The sequence below is a fragment of the Felis catus genome, chromosome A3 (assembly GCF_018350175.1).
Source record: "Felis catus isolate Fca126 chromosome A3, F.catus_Fca126_mat1.0, whole genome shotgun sequence".
NCBI classification, from domain to species: domain Eukaryota; kingdom Metazoa; phylum Chordata; class Mammalia; order Carnivora; family Felidae; genus Felis; species Felis catus.
Genome location: NC_058370.1, coordinates 15,779,853 through 15,798,669, shown reverse-complemented (window position 1 = coordinate 15,798,669; position 18,817 = coordinate 15,779,853). Strand labels below are relative to the sequence as shown.

At 50.2% G+C, this 18,817-nt stretch overlaps 1 protein-coding gene across 1 annotated transcript; it reads right to left on the bottom strand.

Moving 5' to 3' along the window:
• Positions 1-1,685: 1,685 nt before the first annotated feature.
• On the bottom strand, positions 1,686-18,529 carry TOMM34 (translocase of outer mitochondrial membrane 34). Its single transcript, XM_003983445.6, has 7 exons — positions 18,274-18,529; positions 14,154-14,253; positions 12,856-13,008; positions 9,904-10,073; positions 6,882-7,029; positions 2,829-2,955; positions 1,686-2,640 (listed from the first exon to the last, which is right to left on the bottom strand). The coding sequence occupies exons 1-7, from the start codon at positions 18,398-18,400 to the stop codon at positions 2,536-2,538; spliced, it is 930 nt and encodes a 309-aa protein (XP_003983494.2). The 5' UTR covers positions 18,401-18,529; the 3' UTR covers positions 1,686-2,535.
• Positions 18,530-18,817: the final 288 nt, after the last annotated feature.

Genomic DNA, 18,817 nt, shown 5'->3' with positions numbered 1-18,817 from the left:
CTGCTTGTGCACGCACACTCTCTCTCAAAAATAAACATTAAAAAAAAAAACCATACCCAAGGAGCTCAAGATAATTGATCTAAAAAATACCTTAACGACATTTATAATATTCAAACACATAAAGGAAAAACATTTGTTAAGACTAGATATCACAAGAAGAAAAACCAGATTTAAAAATGACTAAAACTTCTAGGAAGCAAAAAAAGTAGTCACAGAAATAAACTCAATGTCTGGGTCAAACAGTTGATTACATATGGGTAAAAAAAGAATGATAGATGATAAATTTAGAGAAAACACCCAGAAAGTAGCACAGAGATCTAAAACATGGGAAATGTGGAAATAAAAAGGAGAAATGACCATAAAGGGAAGAAACCAAGGGTCCTGACAGCTGCTATTATCTTCGTGGGATATAAAGTGGTATGACAGAGGACAATAGACCAGAGTCACAATATGACAAATACAAACTATTCAAATACTTCTGAAAACTTCTAGGAGGGGAGCCTGGGTGGCTCAGTTGGTTAAGTGTCCAACTTCAGTTCAAGTCATGATCTCAGTTTGCTGAGTTCAAGCCCCGCATCGGGCTCTGTGCTGACAGCTCGGAGCCTGGAGCCTGCTTGGGATTCTGTGTCTCCCTCTCTGCTTCTCCCCTGCTCATGCTCTCTCAAAAATAAATGTTAAAAAAAAAAAATTTCCTAGGAAATACTAAAAAAGAAGGAACATTTGTATGTAAGGTGTTCCCTGCAGTTATTTATAATAGTGAAAAATTAGGAACAACCAAAATGTCCAGCAACAGATAAATGATTTAAAAAGTTAAGTGTGATAAATATAATAAAGCGTTGTATTCTCTCAAAAAAAGGGCGGGGGTCAATAATAGGGGTCCAGCTCCCCACTTTAGTCCTTGGCCATGCCCACGGAGTCTGTCCAGACCCTGAAATCTGCTTAGCTCAGACGTCTGTGGCTGCTCACACAGGAAAGCATCTCATCCTTCCAAAAGGTCAGAATCAGTGTGCTAACAGCTGAGCGGTGCTCAACATGCTATGTGACAGGGAGCAAAGGGACAATGAAAACCCTGTCTTTAGAGTCCTCAAATTTCTGCTTAAGGGGAAAACAATTTAATTGGGACACAGCCCAGGAAAGGGTAGCAGCCCTTAGTTCTGGACAAATCCTAAAGCGCCCTCCAGCCTCATCCACACCGTTTTGTGAACTCGAGGGGTACTTTCTGGTCCTGGTCCTCACCCTGTCCTCCTACCTAGAGCCTTGACAAATGTCTGTTTTGTCTGCTTGGATTGTTTTTCTGCCTTCTTTACCAGTTAAACTCCCACATTAGAACTCCATTTGAGCTCTACTTCCTCAGGGACCCCTTTCCCTCCACAGGGTCCAATCCCCTCAGTGAGGCAGGGAAAGCATCGTGTGGCGGCTTCTCTAAAACGCTCAACCTGGCTGCCGTTTGTTCCTGGGATTACCTGATTACCTTCTTGCTGTTCCACTAGAACCTCAGCCCTCTGAGAGCAGGGACCATGTCTATTGACTATGATTTCACCAGCACTATACACAGAGCCTGGCCCATGCGGATACTCCAGGAAGTGTGTTCAGTGAGTGGATGAGTGCTGAACAGGCAGTGGCTTTTATTATTGCAAAGTTCAAAGCACAGAGCAGAAAAAGCACAAACATAAGCACAGCACACCTTTCTTGTACAAGAAAGATGTTTAATGCAAAAGCTCAAATACACAGTTGGACATCAGTCAGTTTAGTTCAAATTAAGTTCGTATTACAAAGAACCAAAAAGCTTGGAGGGGGCCACTGTTGAGGTCAAAAGGAAGCCTCTGCCCAAACTGGAAGAACACTGCCTTCGAGAAGGGCTTTCTCTCTTGGAAAGGCCCACCTCTGGAAGTGCCCTCACCCCTGGACTCTTCAAACATCTCAGGCACCTCTGTGCAGGTGCAGCAGCACAGAGCCACGGGCAAAGCCACCCCCGGGTCAGGATTCCGCATCCCCACCAGAGGAGGGCCCAGCCAAAAGGCACTGGGGCTCAGAACACAGGGGACTCTGCCAAGGATGGGGTGGGCACGGCAGCCCTGGAGAACCAGCTCAACAGGCTGCTTTGGGTGTAGGTGGGCCGGGGTCTTCTGGTTTATCCCTCACCCGCCCCCACCCCGGAGCTCGGTTTGCTCAGATGAACCACAGTGAGATGGGTCTGGTGAAGAAGCTACAAGGGCAGCGGTCGGTAGTATGCTTGGGGCGGGGACAGAGCCAACTGCTCTGCCGAGGAGGACCTGTTTCTGCCGTCCTGCTAGCTGTCTGGGGGGGGGGGGGGCGGGTGGGGGACAATAGGGCTCTAGTGGGGACCATTCCAGCAAAACATCGTTTTTGGTTTTTTACTACACTGGGCTTAATTTGAATGAGCCAAGCCTCTTACAAGGTGGGAAGTCATCACCTCTGAGTTGCTTCAGAGCTCACTCTGGGGCAGGCGAGGTCCCAGGAGCAGGCACGGAGAAGGGAGCTCAGGCAGAGGTTTCCCGCTGCCCCTCTGGGTGTTTAGTTTAAGCTCTGGTTAACTTCCTGCTGCAACTTCTGGGCAGGGCCGTTCCTGGGCTCAAGTTGCAGGAGACAACTGATGTCTTCAAAGCTGGATTTATAGTCCTGAGAGAAGAGAGCAGGGGGTGAGGATGAGGCCCTGATGGAGGCGAGATGAAGTGGAGACGGCAGGCCTGCCCTGAGCCACGTGGGGGCCCCAGGAGAAGGGACGTGGCACCACCTCGCCCTGCTCTGGGAGGACCGCCACCAGCACAGACGTCTCGGACGGTCCCTTTCAGGCAGGGTCTCCTTACCTTGAGTGCCTTGTAGGCTTGAGCTCGCCTGTAGAACGCCTTCACGTTCCTTCCATCCAGCCTGAGGGCTTCTGTGCAATCCTTCACTGCTTCCTTGTACTGCTTCAGAACCAAATGGCAGAGCGCTCTGATGGGGAAAGACCGTTTGGAGGTTTCAATCACTGCTTGGAGGCCGCCCACCAGCCACAAGGAGGTTTGAGGGCTGACCTCGGACTCGGACTCGCCGAACACCTGCTCTGTGCTGCATACTTTTTAGCTTCCTCACCCTCGAAGCAAACCACCGGCTCGGCCCGGAGGGGCCAGGGGCCCCGTGCACGCACCAGTGCCAGCCTAAGGCAGAGCCCGGATGGGAGCCCGGTGTGCAGGTCTCCACCCCCTAACCACATCCAGTCATTACTTGGTCTACTTCACGCTCCCGTCCTGTGCTCTTTTCACATCAAGAAAAGGATCCTGAAACCTCCCCCTCGATGGATTAAAAAGTCATCTACCTTAAACAAATACTGGACTCCGAGGATATGCATGCAGACGTGTTAGCAGTGAGAAGTAAAGATGCCTCCAGCTCACCCTGAAATGCGCCTAAACTAAGAACAATCGATAGCTAAACAGCGATAAAGCAAATGTGACAAAACGTTAATGAGGAATCGACGGTAGGTATGCGGGCGTCCGGTGTCCAGTTCTTTCAACTGATATTGTGAAAATTTTCACACTCATGGGAAAAAACAGTTGCATACATCATACAACAAGACGCTCTACACCTACGGGGAAAGAAGTATGTATATCTTCATCCATCTTCAATTATTTTCCCCAAGGACGGTCATGAAAAACAGGTGTCTTGGAACTCATTTGCTATTTTCAGGGAGAACAGAGTATTTGCTTAGTTGGATGAACCATAACTTATTCTACCAATTCCTTAACTACAGATCTTTTTCATTTCTTCCAGTTTGTAAACACAAGGTGCTGCCATGAGCATCCTTGTGCATAAAGCTTAGCGCCTATCACGAGGGACAGATGGGTCAACAGATACACGCATTTAAAATCTTGACTCTTACTGCCAAAATGTTCTCCAAAAGAGCTGCTCTCGTACAACCAGTTATTGATAGAGCCTATTTTCCTGTAAGTGAACTAATCCTGGGTCTCAACCTTTAACTTGTTAATATTGGAAGAAAACAGTGTCTCACTATTTTAACATAGTTGCTTTAAATATGGGCAAAGCTCTGTGTCTTTACATAAGACTTTTTAACCTTATGAAATAAAATTTACCTTTAATGACCTCTGTGGTCCCACCTCCCCATTCCCTAGCTCTATAATACATTCCACACTGCAAAATAATTAACCCACGCATTCTTCTAAAACATAATTTTTACTTTCTACATTTGAAACCGTGGTCCACTTAGGATTTATTTTAATAAGGAGTGAGGTAGGGATTCAGGCTTATTTTTAACTCCTATCCAGTCAACCCAACACTACTCAATGGAAAATCCCTCTTTTCCCTACACTTTATCATATGCTAAATTCTCGTAGGCTGCTATTCTCATTTTTTCCTGACAAACTTCAGAATCATTATCGTGAATTAAAAAAACTCTAATGTTTTTACTGAGACTGCATGGATTTATAAATTAGAAAAAGCTCCCCCTTGTATCAATTTTTTTAAAGTAACCTCTGTGCCCAGCAATGGAACCTGAACATATGAAATTGAGAGCCAGAGCGCCATGCTCCGCTGGCAGAGACAGCCAGACCCCCCTGCCCCCGAGCATACCAATTTAAAAGCCGGCACAACAGGGGTGCTTGGGTGGCTCAGTCAGTTAAGCATCTGACTTCAGGTCATGATCTCATGGTTTGCATGTTCGAGCCCCACGTCGGGCTCTGTGCTGACCGCTCAGGGCCTGGAGCCTGCTTTGGATTCTGTGTCTCCCTCACTCTCTACCCCTCCCCCACTCACACTCTGTCTCTCTCTCCTTTAAAAATAAACATTTAAAAAAATAAATAAATTTACAAATTTATAAATTCAACGTAACCATAACCAAAAGCGCACCAAGATATTTTCTGGAGTCTGCCAAGATGATCCTAAGGTTTAGCCAGAACGAACCTGGGAAAACAGTCAGTGATGCTCTGAGTAAGAAGAATAAGGAAAAGACTAGCCCTACAAGATATTATAAAGCAGTAATAATTGAAACAGTGTGGCATGGACACACTTGCACGAAAACTGTATTTAAACAAAACAAAACATTGTCCCCGAAGTGGTAAAACTCCAGGAAAACAGGCTGGCAGGGGTCTCTAGCAGGATGAGGTCAGCGAGTCAGGCAGGCCCAGAGATAGAGGAATCAAGCTGCCACTGAGTCAACACAGAACAGCAGGCAGCAGCCCTTTCTTCCAGGTGAGCTGGGCAGGCTGAGGCACCAGGCACCCCTGGTCCAATCAGCCAGTAAAACCACAGGGCCAAAGCCCCAAATCCACTCTTTTGTAAGTTCTCTTTTCACCTCATTTGTTTTAAAAAAAAAAAATTTTTTTTTAACATTTATTTATTTTTGAGACAGAGCATGAATGGGGGAGGGTCAGAGAGAGGGAGACACAGAATCCGAAACAGGCTCCAGGCTCTGAGCTGTCAGCACAGAGCCCGACGCGGGGCTCGAACTCACGGACCGCGAGATCATGACCTGAGCCGAAGTCGGCCGCTTAACCAACTGAGCCACCCAGGCGCCCCTCTTTTCACCTCATTTGACACCGAAACCTGACCTGCATGGACGTGAGGCTACTTGGTCATTCTTTAACACAGCCCCGTGACAAGTGGAATTCCGCTATGTTTCATGGCAGAAATGTTAACAGCGAGTTTCAGCAAGCTGCCCTAGACTCTGTGCGAGCATTATGTGATTCGGTATACGGACCATGTCACCTGACTCAAACCTGGAATGCCTTTTATCCCAAGAATTTTGCATAGGGAATGGAGACACTACAGTAGAGCCAAGGTTTTTATTTTTTTAAATGTTGATTTTTGAGAGAGGGAGAGAGGTGAGCAGGGGAGGGGCAGAGAGAGAGAGAGAGAAAGATTCTCAAGCAGGCTCTGCACTGTCAGCACAGAGCCCAATTTGGGGCTCAAACTTACAAACCGTGAGATCGTGACCTGAGCCAAAACCAAGAGTCAAACGCTTAACCGACTGAGCCACCCAGGTACCCCGATCCAAGGTTTTTGAACAAGAGTAACATGTGTATGTGAGCAGGAGAGGAGAAACAGATTCACAACATTTTATCGTAAATCTTTTATGACAAATGATTGGATCAGATATGGTCCCTTGCTGAATATTTCAACTTCTGACAGTAAAACTAATAGAAAGATCTCATCGGAGCCAGGTTCCAATTCTGTCTCCACCATTTAATGGCTGGGTGAGCTGAGGTAAAGCCCTTTCTGCTCTGAGCCTCCGATTTCTTGACTTTACAGGGGAAGACCACCTACCAATATGTCGGGAATGTGCTGCAAAGCAGTGACTCCCACACAATAAAAGGGATGGTGTCCTCACTGTGGGTGGAAAGAAGCACCAGCCACAGACAGCAGTTCATGGTGCAGAGCGCTCAACAGCGCCACCCACAGGTCAAACCCTTCAGGCAAGACCTTCTCTCTTGCTCCTGGGCCAGGTGACCATTAGTCCACGGCCTGGGTTGTGCCCTAGGGCTGGGACAGTGCCAACACTTCTAACCGGAGGGGCTTAGAGAAGCCGTGGGGCTAGGGGGAAGGGGGAAGGGGGAAGGCGGAGAGACATGTACTGAGGCTTTTACTTTCAGAGTGTGCTTATTTGGGTGGTTCAGGAAAATCTGAGGGGGAGAAGGCCCGACAAAGCCCAGGCTCCACACTGGCACCGCTCTTTCTATTCCTCTAAGGTAGCAGATGCCACGGGCAACACCTGCCTCACGGTGACCAAAACCCATATGAAGGCAGGTTTGGAGCTACAACATGCTGACCAAAATGCTAGGAATGAAGAGCCCACCCCAGTCCGAGAGAAGACTCTGGAACAGTATCCAATGTCCTAAAATCCCCCGGGCCAGCAGCTACATGGAAGATACCTGTTGCTGTATGTGGCAGACTCCACGTCACTAAATGAGAGGCTTTCACTGTACTTCTCAACAGCTTTCTTATGGTTTCCCTTCTTTACAAGCTCATTGCCTTCTTCCTTCAGAACTCTGGCTCTCTCCACATCCCCAGCAGAAGGCACTAGATACAAATTCAGAAGAGGAAAAAGCCATGGAGCGGGTGCCCAAGCGAGACCCACGAGGCCTCGCCGGCCCCGTCTCTTCCAAGTCATCTGCCACCCTCCCCCACAGCCCCCCCCCCCAAGACCCCTATGCTGCCCTAAAGCAGCCTCCCTGATGAAGGAGTCCCCCATGTGGCTTCTGGGAAATTAAACAATTTTTCAGTCATAGGAGGTTGGGGACTCCCATACAAACATACTTAGACATGCACATGAGAATAGACAGAACTCGGGTTCTAGTCCCGGTGCTGCCACTTAGGAGCTGGGGATCTCGTGGGGCCCAAGTCTTCTGGACCTTAGTCTCTCCATCCACCGGGGCACTACCTGCCCCACACGTGGCTAGTTTAGGACGAAATCTGAGCATGCAGAACATCCTATAAACTTAAAGCAGGAGAGTAAGTAAATGAGATTTAAATAAGCCAGCATCTGAGAAAAAAAGGGTATAGCTCCCAGGCTTCAGAAAAGGGCAGAAGAGCCCGCCAGTCTTCACGATGGCTTTGGCCCGGGCCTGCATCCTCCCTCACGAAATGCGTGCAGCTTCCCCACCCCCGCCCTGACAGGGAGACAAGGTGAAATGCAAGCTGCTCACTTGGCTTTCCGGCCCTTCACTGAGCAGCCCCACATCGTCGTTCCAGACCTCACTCCCATTTCACCTGTTGTTGTAATTTTTAAAAACTACCTTTATAAAATACTGGATATGTATGGCACAGGTAAGGTTTTAGGAACTGAACTAACACCCTTGAACTTATCCCTCACCTTAAGAAACAGAACATTCACTAGGACCTTTAAAGCCCTGTGGGCCCCCCCCCCCCAAATCAATCTACTCCTGGAGGAAACCATTATCGCCAATCCTGTGCTCCCTTCCCCCGCTTTTTCTTGATAGGTTAACTATATACAACAGTTTCTATAAACCATTTGCTGTTTATTTTGTTTTTAAACTTCGTATAAAAGAATAAACTATTCTAACTATGCTTCTTTGATCTGGTTTTGTCTTCTCCCCTCACCAACGTGATCCTGAGATTCACCTGTGTTGATGTCGATACCTGGAGTTCATTCACTCTCACTGCTGTGGTACAACTGATTTATCTGTTCTATTTACAGATTTGGGTTGTTTTCCGGTTGTGTTTTTTGCTGCTGCAAACATTCTTGAACACATCTCCTCTGCGCACATGCATGAGGTTCTCTAGAAGCAGAGCCAACGGGCTGCCGCATACACACGTCTTCAGCCTGACCTCGGCTCTGCGACACAGCACGCTGCAGGCATGCGGATTCCCACTGTTCACCTGCGATGCCCACAGGCTGCATTCTCTCACGTTCTCTGGCATCTCCCCCAGAAGCCATTCCCCAAACCCCTCAGTGCACACGTTAGTTCACGTTTTGAACTCCCCAGATACTAAAGACTCTAAAGCACTTATTCTTCCTCCTGTATTTTCTTTTTTTTAAGTAGGCTCTACCGCCAGTGTGGGGCTTGAACCTACAACCCTGAGATCAAGAGTCATGTGCTCCACAGACTGAGCCAGCCAGGCACCCCTTTCCTCCTGTGTTTTAAAATGCTGTTTATGTGTCCCAGTCTCATCAGACTGAGAGCTGCCTGAGGGCCGAGACTGCCTGCCTTCTCTATGTCACACTGCCTAGCACAGCACCTGCAAAACATATGGCTCAGTGGCTCTGAAAGAAGGAAATTAATGGTAGGTGCTCTGAAGCCATCTAGTTCATCAGCACCCCACATTTTCATTCCGGAGAACGGGGGACACTTAGCAGGTTTCCACAAACCAGAGTGAGTGCTACCCATGGTCAGATAGGTTCCCTCCTGGGAAGGGGAGTTAACTCTGCCCTCCCCTGACACCCACGGCTGGGCTCCAGCCCGCACACCTGCTGCACCTCCTCCCCTCACCACCTAGCTTGCTGGACCCACCTGAGGCCCCTGGAGCACTGGTGAGCCTGTGCCTCAAAAATGGCCTCTTACTTAGTCTCCTGTCTTTGGGTTACCTGACTTTCATCTCCCTTCTCTTATTCATCCTCCAGGGACTCCTTGCACGTGTGTGGGTGTGTGTTCGTTCTTGGGGAAGCATCACCCTCTAGTTAAGAAGGTGGGACAGATAGCTTACGGTGGAGCTCATCACAAAATCTCAGCCCCTGGTCACAGTGACTAATTCAGACAATAGCCTGTGACCAAATGGGCCGGAATCATTGAGAAAACATGTGACCTAGGGATTTAAAGGAAAGACACTCTCTCCTTCTTCGGGGGCTATTGGAAGAAGAAACCAACCTTCTTCTCCTCCTCTGAGCCATGAGGCACGGCATACGCACATGAGGCCAGGAACTGCTACAGCCGCTTCACTACTAGGAGGGAAGACTGCCCCAAGACAAAGCCAACACACTAGAGGAGAGAGCTGAGAGAGCACGGAGGAATGGACTCAGAGTCTGAGAATGTTGTGAGCGGCTGGAGCAAACCCTGCCTGAACCTGAACTCTGAACTTCTCAGTTTCATGAGCCAGTACGTTCTCTTTGTCGTTTTCACCACGTTGAGTCTTCTGCTCTTGCTACCAAAACACCCTGGACGATCCATACCCAGCACCGCCAAAGGAACTAATGTCGTACGTACACCGACGCAGCAGGCTGGGAGTTCCAGGCGTCTTCTATCGCTTCACCCGTACAGCGGTGGGTGGGCTTTCTCATCACCTCAGTCTCTAAGAGGTTAGGACTTTTCGTTTTGTATTTTTTCTTTTAGATACTTTTTATAGCGCAGTTTAACCAAGGCCAATTTTTATAGGATTACTCTACAGAAAGTGGCTACGGGGAGACTATGCCACTCCGGGCGGCAAGTCACAACTTACCTCTGCTCTTTGCCGTTGTGGTTTCTCTGAATTTGCTTTTAGCTCTTTCTCTGCGGCATTCGGAAGGCAAGGACTCCCACCTCTTCTGAGCCGAAACAGGCACCAAGGGGGTCAAGGGCAGCTTCAGGCGCCACTCGGGCCCAAGTGAGTCCATGAGAGCTCTGCTCATCCTGGAAAGGCAGACAGAATTACAGGGAGGTTTCCGGCTGGGTCCGGAAGATATTCCTCCTCTCATAAATCCAAAGCGGGTGTACGAGAGCCACCATCTCTTCCTGGCCTTCTAACACACAGCGGGAAAGGGACAGAAGTCTGCACACGACAGTACCCCCTGCTGCCATGACATTACTCATCTACATTAACTTCAAAGTGGTGACCGCTGCTCGTGAAGCGTACTCCACCTTATCCCCAGAGGACCACACATGCCCCAAGAAAGGAAATGTTTTATATCTTCCTAATGGATCTATGACAAGGCCACGCAAGCACCTGACGTTGGATTTTTAAAAAGTGCAAATCTTCTGTCATTCTCTCATTTTAAAACCCTTCAGTGGTTCCCGTTTCCCTGGGCTGATGGGGCCTGACACCTGGTCCCTTACCGCCTGTCCACTTTTACCGTGTGCCACGTTCCCTCTTGATCCGTATGTTCCGGGCTTTGCACATGCTCTTCCCTCTACCCGGAACAATCCCTTCCACCTCCCGTTCCCCATCTCCCCCTTCTGGCCCAGCTAACTTGCTTCAAATGCTGCTCGGGGACCTCGTCCATCTTGTATGTGCTCAACCAGTGAACAGAGCCAACTGTGTGCTTTTTCGGCTCCAACGACTGCCTCCTAGAGGCAGTGTGACTAGAATGAAAGCGTCACAGGCCGGCATCACTGCAAACTCATGTCCTTGGACTCTGATTGGCACGGCTGTTTCAAACCTCCACCCTCCTCGGCCCGGCTCCCTCACCCTCCTCCTTCTTCGGGGCAAACGTCCCCATCCTGAAAATGCAAACCCACCTGCAAGGGCACCTGACCCTTCCCATTTCTCTCCCGTCACAAATGAAGAAGTGACGAGGCCAACCTCTCCACCGAAGCTCCGGGTCTCCCCTCTCCCTGCCTCTAGCAGCAACCACGGCCAGCACCTCTTCTACAGCTTCAACCTTTCTCCGTGCCCGGAGGGCCGCCTGGAGGCCCCACTCTGACTGCACAGCTGGACTCCTCTGCCTCTCCTCAGCCAGACCTCTTGAACTGCTACTGTCACATCCACCAGTGATTTCATTCTTAAACCCAGAAGTCCGCGTAAGCTCCCTGCAACACCCGACAGGAAGGATGTCTCTGTCCTTCTGGAAACACTTTCTCCCGAAATGCTCCAAGTTCCCTCCTACCCTCCAGCTGCTGTTCTCCTGGAAGTCCCTCAAATGTTGCGATTTTCAAAGCTCCATCCTCTCCCCCCAGCTCACTTGCCATGGGGGTCTTCTTCTCTCCCACAACCTCAATCCACCTCGACGCTGATGACCTCTGAATCCAAATGTCTGCCCTGTATTCTTGTCCTTTGCCCCCAACCACTGTCCTTACATCTCCCGTCCCGGGTCCCCTCCAACGCAACCTGTCAGCCTCCGGGATGTCTCTTCTATTCTTCCCTCTCACTACCCTCCTAACACCAAATCTCACTGCACTACTACCCAAATGTCCCCAGAACTGGTCCCACTGTCCTCCTTCCACTATCCCTACCGTCTCTTCTGAGTTACTGCTGGGCCCTTCCTACCCTGCTCTCCTTCGTGTCATCCCTCAGCACAGAAGCTAGTCAGCTTTTCTCTCAAATCTGCTCCCGCTGTCCCCCTGCTAAAGCCCCTTTCACAAAGCCTCACCATGCCTGGATTAGGTCCAGGCCCCTGAGTGCCAGGCCCCGTGTGATCTGGTCTCACCTCACCCGCCCGAGCTGAGCTCCTCACCAGCAGCGCCAAGCAAAATGGGACTTCTCGCAATTCCCGGAATCCATCATCCTCGCTCACCCTGCGCAGACGGCCTTGTGGCTGCCCCGATCCCGGATTTCTATTCATTTCTCGGCCACGGCTCGCCTCCTCTGGAAAGTCCTGACCAGTCTCCTCCCTCCCCCTGGCTGGTCAGGTGCCCCTTTCTGCCCCTACAGCCCCCTGGGCCGCCGCCTACCACAGCACTCGACATACACGGGTGCACTTGGCTACTACTGGGGTTCCCCATGAGACTGGGGGCTCCAATATGGCAGCCAAGAGCTATGTGTCAGGCATCAGCCCAGGCCCTAGGGCAAAGACGGGCACACGAGTGGCAGATTCTGTTGAAGGACAGAAACTAAAAGGAGGCAGAGAGAAAACGAGTGAAGCTAAAAATGACGCACTAAATACATACCATGCAGTCCTGTGAAGGGTTTGCTATGGTGTCATGTTCGGCTTTCTAGCAGCCCGTGCAAAGAGGGGAAACATGCTCAGGCACACAAATGAGGGTATCCGTGCGGTACAACCACTCAGAAGCCCAGAAAGCAGTGCTGCCCGACGGACCACCTGAAGGGGTCACAGTACAACATACAGAACCATCCCTGCGAACACCACCCGTCGCCTTGTACTGCGGCTGCCTGTGCCCCTGCCTTACTTTCCCTGCTCTAGGTAGGTCTGCGGAGCAAGTGGGATCTGTACCTGGTTGTTACTGCGGTCTTCCCCACCGAACCTGGCACAATCCTTCCAACAGAGCTCAGTAAGTGGTTACAGCGTGAATGACTCGGAGCAGCTAGGGAATCAATCCACCAGTCCTCTAAGTCTGACCCCGAACACACCTGCTAAACACGACAGCTGACTCTCCTTCTGCGCTTTCCCCACGTGCTCATTAGGAGTTTCTAAGCCCAGCCCAAAGGGACCCCCAGGAGATGCCCAAAGCAGTGGCCTCAAGTGCATCCGGAGGACAGGGAGTCCCAGAGAGACTTCGGGCGGTGGCTCAGGCTCACCTGTTGATGCCTTCCAAGGCCGACGTCACGCGGTCATCAATCTGCAGTGCGGTCTTGTAGTCGACATAGGCCAGGGGGTACTTCTCCAGAGCCTCGTAGGCGGACGCTCGCCGCAGCAGGGGCTTCAGGCTGAAGGGAACCAGGTCCAGTGCTCTAGGGCAGGAGGCACAAATGTCACCTGGCTGCTGAGTCACCAGGGCTCCCCTGCAGCTCCTTCCAGGCAGGGTCATGTGCAGCATTCAGTATACAGGAGGTCACATCTGGTAGAGACACTGCTAAAATGTCAAACCTTAGAGGAGGGACTTTTGAACTTGGACTGAGGTGGAGAAGGGCTGATGGACAGAAGGCCACTCGTACTGTGAAATCTGTGTGCCCGTCCATCAGTTTTCATGGTTGCAATCCACCCTGCAACCCCACCCCAAGTCAAGCACAAGTGCCTTGTAGTTCTCATTCTTCGATGTGTTTCTACAGAGGCTGACCTGGTGGGAAAACAGGCTCTGGAGTCAGATGGGGAGCGGTGTTGGAATTCTACCTCTGCCACCAACCACGTGACCCCAGGCAGGTCACTTTACCGTCTCGGTCCCCTGCAACCCAGTGCTAGCCTGGGCAGGGTGGTAAACTTACCCCACAGAGTGGTCATGAGCACTCCCAGAAGGAAACCTAGCACGGGCCTGGTACAAATGACCTTAGCACAGGCTCCATGAGCCTGCTCACCTCTCCTCCTCTCCCACCTATCACCAGGGCATGAATCTAAGGCAATACCACAGGACACAGGATCTGAGAACATGAAGTCCCGTGTGCTAGTTCAGTGAGGAGGAAAGAAGGCAGGGTCAGACTAGCTCGGAGAAGAAAGAAGTATGAAAAACTGTTTAATGTTTAACATCCTTTACCCCTGGTCACCGATGAATACCTCTTAGTTTCTTTTGAGACCATTCACTAACCTCTATCCCTCTTTCTTTCCCTCCCTTGCTCCCACACACATCCACCGCAGAAAAATCCTGGGCAAGCCAGTCACCAGTCTGCAGCTCAATGTCACCCTCAGGTCCCAAACCTCAAAGGCCTTTAAGGCCCACCTCTAACTTCCCACCCTACTCCTTTTTCGGCAGACTCCAAAGACACAAGTCAGGGGCCACGAGGACCAAGTAGAGCCTCCTATCCTCAGTGACCCAGCGGTTGCTTCTCAATTATCTGGCATGGCTGTAACTGGTGGGATCGGTCCAAACAGTAACACAGGCCAGATAAACCCAGCCTCCTCTCCTGAGACCCCCAGGCCCCCAAGGTCACCCCTGCCCACTTACAAAGTGCAATCCTTGATGCAGTCCTTGCAGTTGCCATCCTTTAAGTGGCACACCGCACGGTTAGAGTAGAGAATACTTTCTTCTCCAGGGTTCGAAGAACCTGCCCAGGGGGAAGCAGACAGCAGGAGATTAACACGGTGGGAAATGGATGCCCTGGGGCTCTGGGATGTATTTCCTATGAGTCCTGATCAGGCTTGTTGGTCTGATGGGCTGCCGGGTTTGTCACTCTCACGTGGAGCCAGAACGGGAGGCTTCCTGCCACTCACAGGGAGGGTGAGCCTCATTCTACCAACCACAGCCCGTTGCCCCAAACCTCTTCTCCAGCACTGAACTTGGGACCAGCCAAGAGACAAGACACGAAATAGCTGGCTTCTGCTCAGAGAAGTCCATGCTGTAACTACACGTGTGTGTGTGAGAATTTTATTACAAAAATCATGTAAACCCAATAAAAGCGTTCCTAAAAAAGAAAAGGAAAATGTGATACATAGACTGAACAAGGGTTGTGGGGACATAAAAGACAAGAGTAATTCCACCTGATCAAATCAGACAGGACTTTGCCAGGGAAAAGTCCTCTGGGTGTGGCAGGATTAAGCAGAACTTAATCAAAGGAAGGAGTCGAGCTACCAACAAGCCTGATCAATAAGCCCAGAGGGAGAATTATCAGGCATTTCTCTAAAGGCAGTCCTTATCCTCAGGAATCTCAGAAGCCTATGTCTTTTATTGTGTGGCCACAATGACTTTCATTTTTTTAAATGTTTATTTTTGAGACACATACACACACACACACACAGAACAGGAGCAGGGGAGGGGGAGAGAGAAAGACAGAGAGAGAGAAGGAGAGAGACAGACACAGAATCCAAAGCAGGCTCCAGGCTCCGTGCTGTCAGCACAAAGCCTGACTCGAGGCTTGAACTCACAATCCGTGAGACCATGCCCTGTGCCAAAGTCGGACGCTTAACCGACTGAGCCATCCAGGCGCCCCAACTCCCATTTTTAAAATAATTTTTCAACTACTTTATACCCACTAGCATAGACCATAATGGAGAACACACCAAAAACCCTGAAAACTACCAAGTGCTGATCCAGTAATTCCATCCTGGGTATATACACAAAAGAATTAGAAACAAACTCTCTTTTGAAAATTATGAAATAGCTAGAAGAAAACAGTGTTAACGGGTACTTGACATCCACCACTGGACTTAGCACATGTTATATTTGTTTCCAGCCTTTTGAATTTTTGATACGGCCAAAGCTCCACTCAACCTCATCCTTCTCTCTTGCTCCCTCCTCAGACGCCCAGCGCTCAGCACAGTCCTGAGGTCGGGATGTGACATCCTCCTGCATGCCTGTGTGCCTGCTGCCATTACAGCTGCATTCCTAAGCTTTTCCCAAGTGGCACGCTATTGTCTATCCTTCGGCAATTTGCTTTTTTTTCCATTAAGTATGTTTCCACGTTGAGGCATGACAGCTTTCATTCAACATCAACGGTGACAAACCTGATAAAATAATAACTTTTCCCCCCTTATTTTGCCAGGCCCTGAGGGAGACAGCAGAGTACAGAAAAAAGTAAACTATATCCTGGCCTTTAAGGGAAGAGTACAATTACTCACAACTTGCAGTGCACGTCAAGTCACTGGAGCGCACAGAAACAGCAGTGGGGCAGTGGCAAGGGCACGGGGACCTAGAATCCCGCCACTCAATCCCGCTGATCGAATGTGCCCACGTGACTATCACATGAAGATACCACTTCACAGACCTGCTGGAAGGGTTCATTTTGTTAGGTTACTCCCTGCTGTCCTTTCAAGAGCCGCAAAACTGATCACAGAAATCCAGGGATTTGCCCAGAAATTATCTGGACAATCAACAGCAAGATCAGAACCGAACGCTGGTCCCCTACTAAATCCAGACACTAGGCCCTTCTAAGGATCCAGAATAAATCCACACAAAAGCACCAGCTTTTTTCCAGGCCGGCTGGAGTAGGATGAAAGAAAAAGGCAGAAATAGCAGTCTCGCAGATTCATCCGTGACTTCATCAAGTGACGCTGAGATGAGAAGGTGGGCCTACAAAGGAGGGTTCTAGAAGAATAAGACGTGGGCAAACGAGTGGCCTCAAACTGCAAAAGTTCAAACAAGAAAGACTGGAATTTGGAGAAGATTTGGGGAGAAGTCTAGCAAAGTGACTCCAAACTTGGACTTGCGAATCAGACCCATATTCAAATCCTGCCTCTGACATGTCTTTATTGTGTAATTCTTCTGGACTCCTCATCTAGAAAGTATCTTATCCACAGGTTTGTATGAAGATCAAAGAATTGACGTCTGTAATCTCTGGCACACAGTAAAGCACTCAACCAATACCAGCCAAGAAAGGGAGAGGAGGAAGACATAGGGAAATTGGTCCTACGGAAAATGAGGGCTCACGGGTAAGACACTTTTGGAGGTTTGGGGCAATGGGCTGTGGTTGGTAGAATGAGGCTCACCACTTCTCCAAAGTGTCTCACCCATGAGCTGGAGGTTGGGAGAATGGACAAAGACATGCTATACCTCTATTAAAAGTTATTTTTAGGGGCGCCTGGGTGGCGCAGTCGGTTAAGCGTCCGACTTCAGCCAGGTCACAATCTCGCGGTCCGTGAGTTCGAGCCCCGCGTCGGGCTCTGGGCTGATGGCTCAGAGCCTGGAGCCTGTTTCCGATTCTGTGTCTCCCTCTCTCTCTGCCCCTCTCCCGTTCATGCTCTGTCTCTCTCTGTCCCAAAAATAAATAAACGTTGAAAAAAAAAATTTTTAAAAAAAAGTTATTTTTAAATGTTTATTTTTGAGAGAGAAAAAGAGACAGAGAACGAGCAGGGAAGGGGCAGAAAGAGAGGGAGACACAGACTCCAAAGCAGGCTCCAGGCTCTGAGCTGTCAGCACAGGGCCGGATGTGGGGCTCGAACTCACGAACCGCGAGATCATGACCTGAGCCGAAGTCGGACGCTTAACCGACTGAGCCACCCAGGTGCCCATGCTACACCTCTATTTAAAGCAAAACTTCCCAGTAGCCTCCCATCAGGGAATAAAATCCAAACTCCTCACCACAGCCTATTGTGTAAAATAAGGCCAGTAAGTCTCTGCCGCTCAAACTGCCCTCAACACTTCCTGTTCTTCCACAGCTCACTATACGCTGTGGCGCCTGGAACACACCGTGCTTATTCATCTGGGGCCCTTGGAATGAATAGTTCCTCCACCTGGAACACGCAGCACCCAAAAGTTTGTGCACCTGGCTTCTTCTCATCATTCAGACGTCACTTCAAATGTCACTGCTTCAAAGCTGTCCTTGACCTTCCACTCTAAAGGAGCTCCCCAGTCTCCTGCCTTACCACATCACTGTATTTGTCTTCTTTGCAGTCCTAATCGCCATCAGACAGGCCTTGTTTACATCTGGATGGAGAAAACGTGAAATATCCACACAATGGAAATTATATGGCCTTAAAAAGTAAGAAATTCTGTCACATGCTACAACACCGATTGCAACGTCCTCGAGGCCATTCTAAGCAAAATAAGCCAGTCCCAAAAGACAAATACCACAGGACTTCACTCATTTGAAGTATCTAATCAAAACCAAGGATACACGAAGTAGAAAGGTGGAAACCAAGGGCTGAGGGGGAGGAAAGGATGATGACAGTGTTCAATGCGTAGAGTTTCAGTGTCGCAGATGAAAAAGTTCTAGCGATCTGTTGCACAACAATGTGAATTTACCTGCGCTTAAAAATGGTTACGAAGATAAATTTAAGGTTGTGGTTTTTTTTTTTTTTTTACAGCAAGAAAACATGAGATCAAACATCTATTAATACGGAGATATGTTTGTGATATGTCAGCAAGTGAAAAAGAACCAGTAACAAAACCGTATTACCATTAGGAAAAAAGGGGGTGGGGGGCGGGCGAAGAAAGAGCTAAGGAAGCCTCTCGCAGGATGCCAAAGCAGGGAGCGGGCGGGAAGGGTGCCGGGTGGCCCTGGTGAGCCAGACGACCGCTGAGAACGCAGGCCCCGGGGGGTCGGGGGCCGAGCGAGGTCTGGGCGGCCGCGGGGCCGTGGGGGAGGAAACACCGGAGAGGGGGAGCGGAGAAACGGGGGCCAGGGTCGTACCTTGCGCCTCCAGCGCCCGCAGCGCGCGGCTGTACAGCGCCGCGGCCTCGGCGAACTGGCCGTTGCGGAAGCTCTGGTTGCCGGCGGCGCGGAGCCCCTCCACGGAGTCTGAGAGCTTGGGGGCCATCCCGGGGCCGGGCCGGCGAACCGGGGGGCGCGTCAGTTACCGCGCTGAGGCGTGCGCAACTGCGAGCGAGTGGGAGCACCCGCTGGCGAGGACTCGGATCCCGCGGCCAACCAGCCCGTGAGGGGGCGGGACGGACGGGGCGGGGCCGGGGCGCCGCGCGCCAGAAGCCCTCTGCGCATGCTCAGCTGCGGACGTCCCTGGTGAAGCGCGCTTGGGTCGCCGGAGCTGCGCCGGGTCCCTGGGGATGCTGAAGGTCTGTGGATGAAGAAGATGAAAAGGGGCCAGGGCCCTGCTCGCGAGGAGCTTACATTCCAGTGGCAACTGGCAGGCTGTTAACTCTTGAGCAAACGAAGATGATAATCTCATAATGTGATTAGTGCTAGAAGGAAAGCAAAACAGTGATGTAAAGCCAAGTGT